Source organism: Manis pentadactyla, chromosome 9 (genome assembly GCF_030020395.1).
Source record: "Manis pentadactyla isolate mManPen7 chromosome 9, mManPen7.hap1, whole genome shotgun sequence".
Taxonomy (NCBI): domain Eukaryota; kingdom Metazoa; phylum Chordata; class Mammalia; order Pholidota; family Manidae; genus Manis; species Manis pentadactyla.
This window is the reverse complement of record NC_080027.1, coordinates 32,305,333-32,324,072: the sequence shown is the minus strand read 5'-3', so window position 1 is coordinate 32,324,072 and position 18,740 is coordinate 32,305,333. Positions and strand designations below refer to the sequence as shown.

At 41.9% G+C, this 18,740-nt stretch overlaps 1 protein-coding gene across 2 annotated transcripts in view; it reads right to left on the bottom strand.

Annotated features, from left to right (window-relative positions):
• Nucleotides 1–3,698: 3,698 nt before the first annotated feature.
• The window catches only part of RAB30 (RAB30, member RAS oncogene family), a 76,099-nt gene continuing 61,057 nt past the window's right edge, over nt 3,699–18,740 (bottom strand). For both annotated transcript variants that reach the window (XM_036895408.2, XM_057507182.1), the window contains exons 2-5: nt 17,771–17,871; nt 14,619–14,702; nt 8,889–9,072; nt 3,699–4,668 (exon numbers count right to left, since the gene is read on the bottom strand). In XM_036895408.2, coding sequence (XP_036751303.1) covers nt 4,418–4,668; nt 8,889–9,072; nt 14,619–14,702; nt 17,771–17,863 — 612 coding nt within the window. In that variant the 5' untranslated portion in view covers nt 17,864–17,871 and the 3' untranslated portion in view covers nt 3,699–4,417. The remainder of the gene's footprint in view (nt 4,669–8,888; nt 9,073–14,618; nt 14,703–17,770; nt 17,872–18,740) is intronic.

The following is an 18,740-nucleotide window of genomic DNA, read 5'->3' as shown; positions in this document are numbered from 1 at the left end:
TCTGACATGGGGCCCAAATCTGTGGCTGTTGCCTCTATTTACTGGGCTTTATTCCAACCCCTTTGGACCACAGAGTCCTGTTCTAATGCACAAATTATATTCCTCTATTTCCTATGCTAAATCTCCCCCAAATCCCTCAAATATTATTCAAATGTCCTAAATTTTTTATTGCTTCACCATCACTGTTATGCCTCTATTTGTTTTTAATTTCAAAGTGTGGGTCCCCAAAATGATGGTAATATGCCAATGTTATAAACTTAAGAGAAGGAGATGAAGTGCTATCTACCTTCTTCTAACATTACTATATTAATGCTATTAGAAGGGATGCTAATTTCTTGATTCACTATGCTTTCTACCCAGTGTGAATGATGTAAGGGAAGGCAGCTTTCCAAACACAAAATTTCCTTCCAAACACAAATAGTCTTATGTGACAGAAATGAAATCTGAAAACATTCTTCTCTTATCCCAAAATTAGTGTTCAGCCATTACTGCTCATGTGTCTGTACATTGTGTCTGAAATACACATTTTTTTCACTGCTTTTGATTTTCCAGTTAAATCTCTAAAGTGTTGTTATAGTTGCATTAAAACACATCTATCAGGACCATGGTTGGGGAAAGTAAGTAACCAGTTGCAGTTAAAAAAAAAAAAAATTCAAAAAATTCTAGAAAGAAGAAAGGGTAAACGCTGTAAGAACTCATCCAGAGGCTAACAGGGCAGTAGTTCCTATAATACTAATGACCATGAAATACACAGGATTAAAAAGTAGAAAATGTCCATGTTTAAAGCCATTGGCTTGATATGTGGGGAGAAAACTTTAATTATAATGAGATGATATCTCACTCCAGTGGTTTGGTTTATTAAAAAAAAGATGTTTGCACTTTTATCAGAAAACCAATTCATAATCAACTGCAACTGATATTCAGAAGGATTCATTAACTGAAACTTATCCCGAATCTGGAAGGACTGTGGAATAGTAAAAGGGTAAATGAGGCAAATCATTCTACTAACGCTGGGAGTCCCCAGTGCCCTCCCAAGGCGTACATTCAGGGACAGAAGAAAGAAAAGGAATCCAGTCTCCTGTTAAATTCGGCCTACCTCCGTCCAAGTCTGAATTGCTTAAAGTAAATAATCCTAATCCAAATACCTTACTTTAGCCAGTGATTTTTACCTTTCTTACCAATCAGAAACTGACCCATTATCAAATCAATCCATTTGACTTTCATTTTCAGTTATTTTCTTGCCACTCTACTTAGAAAGAGATGCTAACTTGAAATGACTAAGAGGGGGAAAAAAAAGGCCAAGAAAAGCTAATGACCTAATCTAAGTAATCCACAGAAAGGATAATCAAAATTGAATGTTAATATAATTCAAGATATCTAATAAAATACATAAAGGAGTAAAAAGCCTTGCATAGGTAAAGGAAAAAGCACACAATTGAGGATACAGTGTACATAAAGCCATAATAAAATATAATTAATATCGGCAAGCTATATGATTTCACAGATTCTCCCAAACCTGACTCTATGACATGAATATGATGCTTTTTCAAGGGAAGACGGAACAAGTTTTGCCATATATTTAGTAACTTAATTAAAAGAGGAAAAAATCACACTAAAAATGGAAGCAGATATGGATTCTGATAGTCTTTTGAGTCAGATCAGGCCAAACTGAATTATGAGAGAGCAACTCTCTCATCCACTTGTTGAGAATTCCTTGTTACTTAAGAAGGCTCACCTTAGCACATATCCCAATAAGAACTAGAAGGCCAACCAGTAAGTTTAGGTCCTGGCCTGGGTTAAGATGACCACATTTAATTAGTGCTCTTTCTCAAGTTCTATTTGAGAAATTTCTATTTAACCAGAAAAGTTCCTCTTGGCACTAAGTCGTTCATTGAACTAATATTTATTGAGCACCTACATTACTGTCAGGGATCAGTGAACAAGTGTCCACAAGGCCTAATCTGGAATCATACAACTAAGGAAAAAGAAAAGAAACGAATCCCATATTCTCATGTGTCCCTACTGATGGAACATGGACGGGTGACTCTAAATTACAGAAAGGCTGGGAGGAGTAACAGGGAAAAGAGGGGCCAAGAGCAGAGCTTTCTCTCCCGTTCTGAGTGTGGCCAAGGGTAGACAGAGGTGGCTGAGCCCTCAGGAAAAGGAAAGTCAGAGCCCAAGAGTGGTCCTAGAAGCTGTCATTTTGTGACTAATCTTATGCAATCTAACAAAGTCCTGTAAGATCACAAAACAACTTTATTTTCAACATACTTGTTGCTATGAAACAAAGCTGGGTCACAATATGCTGGGGACATCGGATTTTTGCCCTAAATGAAAGTTAATGAATCCAAACCTAGGGACATTTCCTCAAAGTTTAACAAGAGACGCTCTTCTGCCCACTTTGACCAATTTGTTTTTTGAATAGCTTTAGTTGCTGGCTTAGTGGGGAGATGGGGAGGGAAAGACAACAATTACTATAAATTATTGTGGTCGGTGTTTATTAAAATTATTTTTTCTTTTGAAAAAGATTTGAAAATAAAAGCAATTCAATTTGGGATCTCTCTCTTATCCATAGGATCAGGGCAAAGAGTGAGGCCAAATAAAAGCTATCAGTCCCTTAAACAATATGTGTCATCTCTCTGGGCAAGAGATGGGGTCACTCTGAAACCTGCCACAGAAATGCTAGAAATGCTTTATCAGTATCATACCTCAACATGACTCATTTCTTTAAAATTAAATAGCTTTCAAACACCAACATATCAGGACCAAGATTGCTACCACCTAGAGCAACAGTGGAATTATGTATCATATCCTTTTCCATTCCTCATCCCTCAGTTATGCTAAGTAGCAAGCTACAGAAACATCTGACAGCATCAACAGCATATAGGTTTAATTACTGTCCCAATTTGCATTTATATCAGGGAACAAACTGGAAGGTATCAAAGTATGGCACTGAAGAAATAATAACACATATTCAGCAGCACGTCTTTCATTTTGAGTCCTGTTTTTACATTGGCTAAGTAAAGGCATACACACCTCCGTCTGAACTGGAGATTTGCAGTAACGCATGCATTAAGGAAGAGAGGGAGGCAAGAAGGAAAGAAAAGGGAGACCAGGAAAGAATGAGAGGAAAAGAAAAAGAAACAGGAAAGACTGTATGGTCATGAGTCTGACAGTAACATTACTATAAGAAGGAGGTGACAAATGACAGTTGAACCTGCTTCCACAAGCAGAATTTTTCTCAAGTTATCACTGAAGATACAAAAGTGGTTCGTGAGACTTTTCATCTGTTGCTATTCTCACTTGACATATTAAAAACGTCTACAAAAGCCTAAGCCTTGGTCTGTCCAAGATGGATAGTACCAGGAAGTAAAAGATGTGACCTGCTTTTAAGGACTGTGCTTGCTTGGAATTCTGCACGGCAGTCCATTAACCCACAGTTTTTTGGTCGGATCTGGTCTGTTTTCTCATACTACGCATAATGTCTTAGAGCTAATCTTTTATATTAGAATATCATCAAACATTCATATTTTGTTCATTTTTTAAGACATTTTCATTAAGGGGCAGGAAAGATGAGAGAATAAAAGAAGAAAATGGCTGAAATTTAGAGAGAGACATGAAAGAAGTATTCTTTCCCAACAAATCCACCCTAGAAAAGGTAGTAATGAGACTTTGAGAAAGAGTGCTGATTCATGGACTTCCCTTATTATTATTTTTTATTTTTATGTAACACACTTAAGGACATCAATGCACTAAAACGTTTGGTCTGTGAAAGAGTGGAATCATTAGCACCAAAAGGAGTCATGGAGCTTATATATGTCTCATCAAATCAATGATTGTTACTGTTGGTCATGGGTAAAGGTTTCATTTCATTTTTACATCCCAAAGTTCTTGAAAGTGCCTGTGGACAAGAGAAATAACACTTTTCAGAATCTCCGTGGAGTCATCAACACGCCCCACAGAGACAGTACTTGGCCTTCCCAGTTTTGGTTTATCTGGTAGACAAGAAAACCAGGGCACCCGGAAGCCCTGAAGAACAGCCCCCACATGCACCCACTGATGTGCAGGAGGGTCCCTACAGTCCATTTCCCCCTGGACTGCGTTCAGGAATGCGCTTTCACTTGCTTTTTTACTTGCTTTTTTTAAAAAAAACAAAAGCAACATGCTCTGCAGATCATGGAGGGCCTAGTGCAAATTTCTCCCTGCTTCGACCCCAGACTGCAAAAAGGTGAAACCATTATATGTTCAGCTAATGCTGGCCTCTGGACAAGGCGCATGGCCTGTCATGCTTCGTAAGTGCAGGAGCCCACGGGGGGGTCAGAAGGTCCGAGAGCGGGAGCCGCGGTCATCGCCAGGTCCCAGCAGTTCAGGGCCCAGCAGGGCAGCCGCTGATTCCTTTCACTTCTTGCCTCGGCCTTTAGTTGAAATTACAACAAGTCAAATAACTGATGCTTTTCCCTTCTCCGGGTAAAGGCGAGGACACATTGTTCACGAGTGTGTTCTGCCTGGCTTCGCGGATGAGGCGGCATGCTAAGTCAAGGAAGAGTTTCTCCACGTTATCGGATTCCTTGGCCGAGGTCTCCAGGTAATACATGTCCTGAGCTTCTGAGAATTCCTCTGCTCTCTGCTGGGAGACCTCTCTCCTTTCAGCCAGATCAATCTTGTTGCCTAGAACAGGGGTAAATCAAGGAAGGAATCATCATTTGACTCTTTGTGGGATTGGAAGCATCAAAATTCAATTCCATGTCCGAAGTCAAACCAGATGGATGAGCAAGTAAAGCAAAGCAAATGTGACTGTGATAAATGGAATGTTTGTTTCAAAACATAAGTGCTATTTGGAATGGCAAAGAACCGGAAACAATCCGAATGTCCATCGGTTGGGCAGCAGCTTGAAGAAACTGTGGCATGACCATGCAGTGGAGTGATCTGCCCCTGTAAAAAACAAGGACTACATACGCTGCCACTAGGCAACGTGAGACACAGGTTATACTGTTACGTGCATAAAGCAAAGTAGGAAAAAGTGCATATGATAAACAACTAAGAAAAGGGGATGGAAAAAATTATACACACACGTGCACACATGCACTTAATTTGCTTATTTTTTAATGGAGGAATAAACCAAAATCTTAATTTTAAAGATAATGGTTACCCGTGAGAAGAACTAAGTTGATGGGAAAGGGAGGGATAGAAACTTGACCCCACTAAACACACTTGGTTTTACAGATTTGACTTCAGAATCTAATGTTTTACATAATTATATGATTAATTGTGACTGTACCAATTAATACAAACTTAAATGTAAAAAGCAATCCCTAAAAATGGGAAGCGAAATTGAACAAATGAACCTGCTTGTCGTGAAGTAGCACAACCACACAGAAAGGAACTATTTCAAGGGGGTTTAAGATAGAGCAAATTAACCATGCCCCCGCAGTGGTATAGACCCTACAGACAGACAGAATTGAAGGGTGAGGTCTTGGACTGTTGCAGTAATCACCTTGTCAGGGCCAGTGTGGGTACTGTTGGTCGGAGGCTGCCGTTAAGTGTATTAGGAGGTAAAGCAAATGAGTAATTATGCTGCTGTCACTGGGACTGTGATTTTAGGCTTTAGAAAAAGGAAATACAGATATAAGATTAATGAGGCTAAGTACAATTTCTTTGGTCCTGAATTATAAATGGGAGTATCAGTGTGAATAATTCATGGTGTATTTTATTGTTAACAGTTATTCCCCCTCTGTTCTCATGGAGACCTGACAATGGGGTGAGACAATGGTGGTACTATGCAGCACTGCTTATGGTCAAGAGTGACCCCCGATTGATCAGTTCCATGCGGTCTGGGAATTCCATGTATGAATTATAAACATCTAATGGAAAGCCCTAACTTTGGGCTTCCCTGCATGTGGTCTTCACCTGAAGAGACCCTGTAAGTTAGGCCTGTGTGGAGTTGAGTTCTGAGAGAGACTGGCTCCTATGGGACATGGGTGCTTCTAGGCCAGGGGAGATCCTGCACTTGCCAGTGGTGAGCCTTCTGCCCTCATACCTGAACTGTCTGGTGAGGTCCTGGACAGCTTTGTGGATTGCTATGAGGACCTCTGTCTCTGAAGAGGAATGCCCAATGCTGACTTACTGTTAGGCCTTGTCTCCTGTCCTGTATCCTTCTAAGTCAATGCGAGCCAAGTGTGGCCTTAGGTCATCTTGTGAGTCAAAACATTTAGCAGAGCTTAAAAGACAACCCCCTGTGGATGCTCTAGAATTCACCCCCCGACACAAACACACTAGTCTGTCCACTGAAAAGCCTAAAAGCAATGACCACCCAATAGTAAGGAGGATTCCTATCACCTTAGTTGTGGTTACTAAATACAAGTTCCCATTAAAAAGAAACAGTGCTTCTTGAAGAAATAACTAACTCCAGGTCTGAGGCAGGAAATGTACAAGATGTGAGGGGAGTGCAGGCAGAATAGATGGGGACAGATAACATAAGATTGGCTATGAGCTGTTACTTGTCAAAGCTGAGAGATGTGTACATGGGAATTTATTATACTGTTTTTCTACTTTTGCTTATGTCTGAAATTTTCCACAACAGAAAGCTAAAAAAAAAAGCTGGTGTGTCCTTCATACTGACACACCAGTGTCAGATATTATAATTATCTCCCCTCAAATCTTCATTTAACTCCCTTAGATAAAATCCCAAGGAGTAATGCTGTGACTCAAGTTCTTAAGGGCTTTCTGTGGAACAGACACAAATCCCAAGTCGTAAGATGGGGCTTTCAAGTGCTTCGTGGCAAAGATTCTCCAGTGTGTAAGACAGTTTCAGGATCGCACATGGAGCCTGAGCTCACAGACAGGCAGATGCTTAACCCAGCAACCTGAAGGAAAGTCCAGCAATTTGTTACAAAGCAGCATGTTACAGTTGGAAAAATACAAGACATGGAGTGGATCTCACATGCTGTATGAAAGGGGCAAAGAGCTTTACCTCCCTGGCCCTTGGCTTCCTCACCTGTAAAGTAGGGATCATGACACATAAAACATTCCTAATATGATTCCTGGCACACATATGCTAACTACAGTGCTTACTACAAACTGTTTACTTCGCTTACTGTTAACTATAATTTGTACCCTAACAAAATTCCTGAGGTTCTCTACCCAGATTTCCAAAATTCAGGTCTTGTCAGAATATACAGCAATGTTCTTTCATAAGAAGAAAACATTTTAACAACATACACATTATTAAAATTTTTCTATTATCACTAGTGGAGTTTTTAATAATCTGGTCCATTTCACTGAAATTCCATTTCTAATGTTGCATTTTTCACCATGAAAAGTCATGGGTTGTTACCAAAGAAACAACCCAATTAAAAAAGTGGGTTTTTTTAAAAAAAAGAATACCTGAATAGATATTTCTCCAAAGAAGAAAATACAGATAGATGGCTAACAAGCACATGAAAAGATGTTCCACACTGTTAATCATCAGGGAAATGCAAATCAAAACCACAATGAGACATCACTTTACACCAGTCAGAATGACCACTGTCCAAAAGACAAGAAATAACAATTGTTGGAGATGATGTGGACAAAAGGGAATCCTCCTACACTGTTGGTGGGAATGTCAATTGGGACAGCCACTGTGGAAAGTATATGGAGGTCCTCAAAACTAAAAACAGAAATACCATTTGACCCAGTAATTCCACTCCTAGGAATTTACCTGAAGAAAACAAGATCCCTGATTCAAAAGGACATATGCACCCCTATGTTTATCGCTGCATTATTTATATAATAATTCATAAGATATAGAATCAACCTAAGTGCCCATCAATAGATGAATGGATAAAGAAGATGTGGTACATATACACAATGGAATATTATTCAGCCATAAAAAAAGAAACCCTGCCCTTTGCAACAACATGGATGGATCTGGGGTGTATTATGCCAAGTGAAATAAGCCAGGCAGAAAAAGACAAATACGAAATGACTTCACTTATTTGTGGCATATAAAAGCAAAGCAAAATAATATGAACAAAAGAGCAGTAGACTCACAGACACTGAGAAGTGACTAGTGGTTACCAAGGGGGAGAGGTTGGGGTGGATAGTTGGGGAGGGTGAGAAGGATAAAGGGGCACAAAATTCTCAATCATAATATAAGTTGGTCACAGGGATGGCAGTACAGCATGGAGAATATAGCCAATGATTCTGTAATATCTTCCTATGGTGACAGACAGCAAATGCACTAGTGGAGGTAAGGATTTAATAATATGGGTAACTGCTCAACCACTGTGTTGTATACATGCAACCAATATAAGACTGTATATCAATGATACTTCAATAAAAAAAGAAGTCATGGGTTGTTATCTGCTTTCCCCCTTTTTTAAGCAGAAGTTCTATCCTCCTCCAAGATGGAACAAACTGCAGAATTTCCACTAACAGACTCTTTTTGAAAATTACAATTTCTCAAATCAGCATAAATGTAACAAGGGAGAAATTTAACCAAAGTCCATTTTTTAGGCAATAAACAATTACTTCAATAGTGAATTCTTTATCCACTTAAGAGATGAATTTTACTTCTAGAGTGTGATTTTCCATGATCTTGTAATTCAGTTTTTTTAAATGTTGAGCAGCCCACATAACTTTCATGGCAGTCCACCCTCCCTAAGAGGCTGCACTGATAGAAGAATCAATTAGCAATATTTTCTACTTGGCTTTTCTAAACCATTACCACAGGATAGGACCTATTTCATTTTCTCTTCAGTTTCAGAAGAACTGAATGTTGACTGCATGCATTACAGGCTACATCACAGCTGTAGACAATATTTTCAGAAGGTACCAAGATACAAGCTTTGTATGATTATAAATTCTCTGATGCCCACAAATCAATTTCCCTCCTCATTAGTCCTTACCCACTAGCACAGTGATGACCTTGTTGCTGGCATATTGTTCTATCTCCCGCAGCCACTCGGGAAGGCAGCGGAAGGATTCTTCACAGGTTATGTCATAGGTGAGGATCAAGGCATTGGCGCTTCGGTAGTAACTCTGGGTAATGGACCGAAATCTCTCTTGACCTGCTGTGTCCCAGATCTGAAGCTGCAAAGGCGTAAGAGAAGGATTAGGTTGGAGAAGCAGAAAAGGAAGAAAGCATTGCCTTGCTTCAGTTTAGAAATGCATACACCTTCACCCAAATAATTTCATGATTATTTTCTGCCCTAAAAACAAATTTTTTAAAATTAAGGTATCATTGATATACAATCTTATGAAGGTTTCACATGAACAACATTGTGGTTTCAACATTCACCCGTACTGGCAAGTCCCCCCACACCCACACTGTCCATCAGCATATTAAGATGCCATAGCCATTGCTTGTCTTCTCCAAGCTGTACTGCCTTCCTGGGACCTACCTATATTGTCATTGCTAATTATAGGAAAGCACATAAAGTTTTAAAAATTGTTGGGTGTGCCTAGATAAGGATGCAGACTTGCTTTGCTTTTCGGGTTTTCCTTTGTTATGTTACTGAAGAGATTTCTTTTTTCTTTAATAAAATAAAAACTTCATTGAGCATTTATTATGTGCCAACTCTAAGCATTGTACATGCAATAACTCACTTAATTCTCACAATAACTCGATGAGGTACGTACTATTACTATACCTATTTCTCAAATGAGGAAACTGAGGCACAGGGAGATTAATAAATTTGCTCAGTGTCTCACAACCAGTAGGTTCCAGAGCCAATTCCACCGGGCATCGTGGTCCCAGAGTCCATGCTCTTAACCAACATGCCATCTTATAGAAGTTGGGATGCAGGGCAAGCTGCAATTATTCAGTCAGCACTGGTGAGGGAGACATTTGAACATAACCCAGTTTAAAATTTAAATGAATATATTAATGTATTATCTTTGTTAATGTGCACAGGAACAATGCCATGGCAGATAAAATGATTTCCCTCTGCCGCTTTTAGGCTCTGTGACCTTGGGCAAGTCACTTAATCTCTTTGGGCTTAGGTGGTTTCTTTATAGAAAAGAGGTGAATATGCAAACCTGATGAAAGTTCACATTTTCTGAAATCATATACCCGTTCTAAGTCCTAAAAACTGATGGTTCTAATTACAGAGAAGGCAAAACACTTCTCCCTTCTCCCTGCACTTCTCTGCACAGAGAGGACTGAAAAACCTGCTGGGTGCAGAACAAATCAGAGGGCCTTGAGAAGCAACACGACCAATAATCTTCCCTTCTAGTTGCGTCATCCTCATATCACTAGATGCATTCACCCCATTAAGAGAACATCATTTCCTCGAGAAAACCTTCTGGAACCTTCCTATCAGGCTAGGCTCCCCAGCCCCACCCCCTCTCCCACATATTCTCTTCTGCAACCCCCCCTATAATTCTCCCTCATGGCACCTGACATGCTTGAATCATTCATTTATTTGTAATAATATGTTCAATAACTATCTTCCTCCCTAGACTGAAAGCTTCTTTAGAGGGAAGTGGGTCCATTTTACTCACAGAATCCCCTGCACCAAATAGAGTGCATGGCAAACAGTAAATGTTCACCTATTTACTGATGGTCTCATTTAATCCTTATAACAGCCCAGGGAGGTGGGCAAATTCATGCCTCCTTTCATTAATGGGAGACTCCATCTCCTGACTGGTTATTCACAAAGCTGGGACTGAGCCTCCAGGCCTACCGATTCCCAGCTGAGGACTCATTCCATACCGCCACGCGGCCTCTGCTCCCAGAGGCGGGTTTCAATGTACATCTGCCCCCAAGCAGGATGAGTCAGCGGTGCCATCCGCCCCTCACACCAGGTTAGCTGAGGGGACGGAGGAGTGACCGGTCGTCCCTGCCACCAAGCAGCGGCACAGGCTCTCCTTTGATCTGAAGTGGCAGCTGCCCTTTGATGATGTACATGAAAGCCTGTGTATGCTAAAGGCAACCGTACAGATGTCACAGCTTCTGCTGGGACAAAAGCTATTTCTCTGCTCTGCTTCAAACCTAGGGACAGGGTTCCCCTCTGCCAGGATGTGTCCTAGAACAACAGACTATTGTTTAATGCCACACTGAGCCTTGAAAAACCTGTGATTGGATTTAATACTGTCAGTCATTAGAAACCAGTTATGTTCTCATGACTGGCACATCTTGAGAACAGCTTTGAGAGTTAAAACCACTGAAATATTTTCTAGAATACTGGTAGTCTGGTCTTGCCAAGGTGTATGCCGCTTTCTCACAGGGGGCTGCCTGTTTCCAGCCTTATGGGTTGATACTTAAGGATATCTGTACTCCACAGCTTTTACCATTCACCCTCATTCCACTATGCTTTCGGCAATTCACTGGTTCCTTTCCAGCATTTATAGATCATTAATATATATGCAGAGCACTGTACTAGGCACAAGGAGGATACAGAGATGAATAAAGCACAATCCTTGATCTAACAGAGCTCATGGTCTATAGGGAGGAAAAACACACAGTTAACTAACCATAAAAAAATACGAGATGTTCTATGAAGGAACTGCCAGCAGGACAGGGTCTCCCAGTGTCAGCCTCATGTCTGTCACATGTACCCAATACCACAGCATGGGCCTCCTAACCACTCTTACCTCCACTGTGAGCCCGCACTGTGCATCTGCTCTCTGCGCCACCACTCACACCTCTGTTGTCTCATTGTTACAATAATGTATTGTGATCATTGGCTTACTAGTGTGTCTCTTTGCTAGACTAAGTTCTTTGAGGACAAGGGCTGTTTCTTTTTTAACTTTATACCCCCAGTGCCTTCCTAACACAGTACCCAGTACAGGGTGGATACATTGGAATGATAGCTAACTGAAGGAACAAAGAACTGAGGAATCACAAAGGAAGAACTGATTAATTCTGCTAAGTAGAATAATCAGGGAATTAAAGATAAAATGTTTGGGTTAGATGATAGTAAGTTCCTAGAGGGCAAAGATGCTTCACCTAACACAGTACTTGGCACAAAGCATCTACTAGAACACAGGATGGATGGATGCATGGATGGATGGATAAATGGAGGGTCAGATGAGCAAATATATGTGTATACTTGTAAGACTTTCATATCTATGCAATGTATGCCTGATTAGAAAGAAACCCAGAAACTCTTTTATTACAACGAATCTCCTAAAATAAAATGTTATAGTCTGAGCTTAGAGTTTTACTTATTACTCATTTATCATAGACGTAAAAAGATCAATAGATTGGAGAGAACACTACATATGTTTTAATTATGTTTTCTACACAAGGTCACTGTCATAATGCAGATGACAAGTGAAGGGCCTCTTCCTCATCTTTACTATTACAGATTTGGCACAAAGGCTTAATAACCATAAGAATCTTTCTAATGTCTTTGATTCCCTGCCTTCAACCCTGGGAGCCATCCTAGAAAGAGTAAGACTTAACAGGGAAGGCTGGAGGCATGGTCATGAGAAGTCAGGGGGGAGACCTGGCCTCCGGTGCTGCCCTGGCACTTGCCAGGCGGGTGATGCTGACAAACCGCCAGTAGATTCTTTTACACTGCCTCTCTGGGGCTCTGAGAGAGCCTGCACACTACCCACTAAAAGCCACTAACCATCACCAAGGAGAGCATTCGAGTAAACATTAAAGAACAAGGACAACAGTAAGACAACAATTGTTTTCCTAGTGAAGCCTGGGCACCTCTGTCCCCTTCTACTGAAGGACTAAAGAGGCTGCTCCTCCTGGGTCCACATGTTAATGAGGCCCTTGGATTACTGCGGTGGAAGAAGGTCATTTTACATCTTGATTCTACATGTATGTATCACAGGCAAATTCATTTGGACTGGATTTTGAAGATCAGCCAACCCTCACTTTAAATAGATGAGAGGCCCACAGAGGTGGGGACAGGAACTGTGCTGTGACTATGGAAATGAGTAAGATGCAAACCTTGCTTTGGGGGAGCCTGTGGTCTCACAGTGGAGTCAGAGGTTATAAAAAGATGCATTTTAGCTGAGTGTAATAGTACTTAAAAATGAGGTTATACTTTGTAGAAAGAATAACTGTAACACCTAAACCTAGGGGTTTCAGGAAGAAAACTAAGCCTGCTCTTCAGTAGTGAGACCATTTCTTACTCACCCTATTCATTTCCAGTGCCTGGCACATGGTAGGCATTAACATTTCTGGTCAAAGGAATGAACACACATATATATGTATAAAAATGGGAAACCCCAACATCTGGACGTTGAATGCCTGAAACAGCAGTTAACTTTACTCAGTTCCTGGGGATGGCACCCACCTCCACTGGACAGGACCAAGAGAGCTGCAGGGGGCTCCTGATGAGTGCACACTCCAGTCTCCTCCCTGTCCCCACAGCCAAGCCCCCTCTCCCCACTCCAGCGCACTATTTTTCTGAGCCTTCTGGTTGGCACATACATGGATTTCAGACCCTGCTTTGTTTCCTGGCGCCCCCAGCTCTCCCTTCACTGTCGTTCTTGTGTGCACGTCTCCGCAGTAAGGAACCGCTCTGAGGAGTCAGGGCTGGAAGGGACACTCTCGGTGTGTCTATGAAAGGCTGCAAGAGTGCCCCAGAGCATCTCTGCCCTTGCTGAGGCCTTCCAACGCAGAAGTGCAGGTACATGTGGGAGGATGCCCATGCCACGGATTCAATCTTGGGATCTTAGGTTGGGCTCTGGCTGGAATGCTGATGCCAGCTTCCACTGTGTGGCTGATGCCAGGGTCCTGGCTTCTTTCTGTGAAACTCGGCTCTGGAAGACCTGACAGTGGGATTTCCCTAACTCTGAGGTAGAGCACAGAGCCCAAGATCAGCATCTCTGCCTTCTTCGGTGTGATTTAGTCTTACTTCAACTCTTCCCGTCACCTTGCTCCTCCTTGTTCCAGGGGGACAGACCTATTGTGCCTGCATTCCCCTCCTCTCTCATGGAAGGGGGTCCCCAGGGAGACAGTGGGTGTGCTAGCTCATAAAACTGGTTCAGATCCTGCCCATCTCCTCTCCTAACTGTGTAGCCATGGATAGATAAGCCACTCAACCTCACTGAAACCTAGAAAATGAAAAAGCTCCTAGCCGTGGGACTGCCACCTATTGGGCACTGAATAAACACTACCTCCCTTCTCCTGATACTGGACGAGCCATACTTCTTACAGGGACCAAACCACCCAGAGGTCACAAAAGGGAAGAGGGACACCATGGATCCTTCCTGGACCTCTCATTTAGCACCTCTCCCTTGCTAGGAATAGGGGTATGGTGGGAGATGGAATAATTCTAATAAATGATCTGTGGGCCTGAATGACCCATAGCAAGTGTAGGTAGGTATCAATAAGCTCTTTCATGGGACTGCTAGCACTGTGTACTGGCCCGACTCAGGAGATCCCAGCTAGAAACGTCTGCCTTGTTTTTACATCTCTGATGGGACAGGAGATGGGACCAGCTTGCCTTAGCCCTCCTCTCTCTCTCTACCCATCTGTAAACAGAGCATCTGCAACCCTTCCTGCCTCCATGAAGGGAATAGAAGAACTCTGTTTGGAAATAAGCTGCCATGGCTGAGTATATTATTTTCAACATGAGTTCCAATTAGGAGATTTAATAAATGTTATGAAAACACCACTTCCTCCCACATAGCACAATGAAAGCCTTATTGAAGACTTAGCATCTTACCTTTACTTTCTCACCATTAATCTCCACTGTCTTAATCATAAAATCAACTCCAATTGTGGCTCCTTGACCTGGGGGGAAAAGACCCTACAGAAGAAATAACAGAAAATGACAATTAAGCAAATCTTTCAATTAAATGAAATACCCCACCCGCTGTCACCTGCCATCAGCAGCCCTTCCTTTGGCTGAGTTACTTGGTAGAAAAGAGACATCTCTGCAGTGTCATGGGAGCCCTGTTTAACTGAACTTTGTGCATATGCTTTGAGGGGAGGAGAAAAGATAGAGGAAGAGGGAGAGAAAAGAGCTGAACAAAGAAAGAAAGGGGGCCAAAGAAAGGGGGAGCAAGATAGAAAGCGTTAAGGCAGAGAATTAGGAAAGGGTGGGATCTGATTCCAAAGAATGAAACAGAGAAATCAGACACAAGGATAAGACTGAGAAGAATGGAGCCACAGGGATAGATCAGGATTGTCAGGGTGGGGACAAACGGAACAGGTGCTGTAAAACGGGTAAAATCAAGGAAGCTTTTAACTGGTTATCAGTCCAGGGCATGAATTGCTAGAGAGTAGACAATCAATATGAAAAAGCAAACAAGCGCTCAGTATGAGAAATGTGAATGAGACAGGGAAGCCTTTGGATTTCTCCCTGCCCCAAGGGTGATACTTATTTCTCTTAGTGAAATGTCCCATACCCATATAATTATGTGAGGTCAGGGCCAGTGATATGGGGAAGATGATCAAAGAGAATAAAATCATTCCGGGACAAAGTACAGTAGATACAGCACTAAACCAGGGGACGGCAGACTTAGGACCTCTGTGTGACCTCAGGCATACAAATCCCCCTCTCTGGGCCTTAAATTCAATGAGTATGAGGCTGATGGAAGTATTTCAAACAAAACAAAACAAAATATCTCAAACCGGAAGCTGAGTTAGAATGATACGATTTTAGCAAAATTACATGTATAATGCAATGTACTATTATGTAACATTTCCTGTAGTCTTAGGGAGGGAGTTGGAGGTAGGAAGAAATTCTATTAAGGAAGAACTTTCACCTAGTTTCTCTTCTCTCTTCACTTATACTCCAGAATTTCCAGAAATTGAAGAAAAATGGATTTTCTTGGCTTTGGCAGCTAAGATTGGGGCATCTTTAATTAAGTCCATTCCCTAACAAGAGAGTTCTTTTAAAGTTTGGACTCAAAAGACTGAGCTTCAAACCAACAGAAAATGTTCCATTGCATGTCTACAAAAGATGTAAATATAAACATTCATAACTTTTCTTACAAATATTGAATCAATTTTCATCTATTTTGGTTTGGCTCAAACACAAAGCTGCGAAGCTTAAGTTTATAGCTCCAGCTGTTTTGCAGTCTAACAAATGCCAAAAAAATAAAACAAATCCTTCCCAATGTCTCCCCCATCATTTTGTTCCCCAATTCCTCATGCCTCAAAACAGCTGAGTCCAATTTATTTTAACTCTCTACTAAATAACAAAAACAAGCATAACCCTGTCTATGAAATATGAATTTTAGTGGGAGTTGGGGGGTTGGGGGCTGGGAGGGGTAAAAAGTGGACAGAAAGAAAAGAGGTAGTGTGCTTAATGGTATAAATCACTATTCAAAAATGGAAGAATTTTTAAAGTTTATATGATTTTAAAGAGCAAAACCAGATTCCTTTGGTCTCAGAGGTTAGAACATGCATAAAATAAAAATGATCAGGCTGGGAACCCGGAGACCTGGGTTCTAATCCTAGCTTTGACACTAATATGTGAGATGCTAAGAAGTCATTTTGTCCTTCTAGACGTTGAGTTTTTCATCTGTAAAATGAGAGGAGTGGGCTGAATAATCTCAAAGGGACCTTTCAGTAATAATGACAGGTCAAGGGAACTTTTGATGAAGGGACTTTAAACTTCTTTACATCTCTGCAGTCTTGTCCTCCTGCCAAAAGCAGGAAAGATTACTAATGTTAAATGGAAGTAAAACAAGTTGCAGTTTCCAATACAATAGCACGTGGTTGACTAAGCCCAGGTGTCTGTTAACTTGTTACTTTGGATTTCACCAGGCCATTAGTAAAAAGTATGAGTTCTATTCTGTGTTCATTTATCATGGGAAAAACCCTGGTATTTCCCAAGGTGACTCTCTGCTCAAAAGCTGTTTGTGCACCCAATCTGCTTCTCCAGCTTTCCACAGAGCCAGGGACTGTCCGAGCTGGAGTTTGGAGACCCCCAGGCTCCTTACATGTCTCCAGCAGGCGGGGAGGCTGGCCAGGCGGTGACTTACCCGGGCTCCCAGGACGAGCCACGGGCAGAGCTGGGACTAGGACCTGAGCCGCAGCACCGGAACCAGTACGCTGTCTACGGGACCAGGATGTCCTGTGCGCTAGCTGGGAAAGCGGGTCTCAGCTTCCCCAACTAGCACTTTATGAAAATGCAAGATGTGTGCATGCTAGTCCTGGAAAGGATGCCATGCATATTTTTCTAGGGAAAACCCAAAAGATCCTCAACTTCAAAGTGATGTCTCACTCATTTCTGTATAAAAACAGGCATATAATCTCTGGCAGTAATTCTCAAAAGGGAAACCAAAAGGGAGCTTGTACTTAGATCAAATGATAAGGTCTCAACCCAAAGAGAATATTTAATTTAGCTCAAATAGTCCTTCACTGTTCTCATTTCATTCCCATTTATTAAATTTTAAAATATCAACCTATCCGGTTATAAACCAAAATGATTTACTCAGTTTCATAGGAGGATGTGAGAGGGCACAGGCAGGGAGTTTGATTGGTTTAATTTGTATTTTGGTTTTCAAAAAATGAATATTTAGGTTTAGTCTGATGTCAGATTCATTTCTTTCCATCTTGAGGTTATTACTAACTAATAATCTATTTTTTATTTAATAATCTATTTTTGATACTTGACACTGAAGGCAAAACCACTTGTCCCTTTTATTAAAGGAAGCAACAGGAGGGCTGGTGGTGACCCCCAGAATCATACTCCCTTGAGATGGTTTTAAAACTCCAGGCTATAAAGCTGGTGCTCTTTCCAAAGGCACGTTAAGAACTGGCGGCCAAGGGGCTGGCCCCGGGCCCAGTTACCTTTCTCATTAGGGTCCCCTAACCCCACAGGCTGGACTGACAAACCCAACCTGGTACTTCAAGTTCTCTTACCTGAGTGAATCGTCGAACTAGGCACGTCTTCCCCACGCCGGCATTGCCAATTAAAACAATTTTAAACAGGAAATCATAATCTTCCATACTCATTTACACAGCTGCAAGGCAAACACAGGCAAGAATGAGATGGGGCCTGGTCAGACTTGCCCACAGAGCTCACGCTGTGCCAGCCCCGTCTCCTCAGGAACAATGGATCTGACTCATTCAGAGAGCAATTTAAAGCTCCCCTCTGGTGACCCTGCTGGCAGGAGGAACACAGGTGTTTGGTCACAGGTGGACTTTATTCCTTCCCAGTCACCTCATGCCACAGAGAGCAAATGACACAGATGTCCTTTGACCTGGTAACCTTTATTCTTCCAAGTCATCAGGTCACAGGTCACTCATGGGATAAAATGTTTTCCTTTAGCATGGAAAGGAGACTACACATCTGTGCAGATAAGCTGGGTGGTAAGGGAGCCCAAGGAAGCAGGGACAAAGGAAAGCCCATTCCAAAGCTTGAAGGTAGTTCAGGCCTGCCTGTGTGTGCCTCTGGGAAGAGGATGAGGGGCTGGGAGACCAAAGGGGAAGGAAAGACTCCGTCTCCTGCAAGTCCTGGGGGAGGGGGTCTTGCCAGTGGGAGCTATCGTCATCTTCCCCCCACCCCACTCCGCTGCTACACACGCCCTGCCGGCCCAGCTGATGCTGCAGTTCCCCCAGGAGTGCTGGTCTTCTCAGTCCCACGGCCTGTGGCATACGTCACTTCCTCTGCCTGGATGCCCTCCATTCCACCCTTCTGTGCCATGAAGTCAATCCTTTAAGGCCCAAAGCGAGCATATCTTTCTGAAAATTCTGCTCTTCTCCAAATAAAGTTAAATACTTTCATCATTTCTCTGTCCTAAAACTCCACTTGCTGTATACAATTATTTGTTCAAATGTCTCCCTCACTCTTGAGGGAAGGGATTACATCTTTCAGCTTTATTTCCTTAGC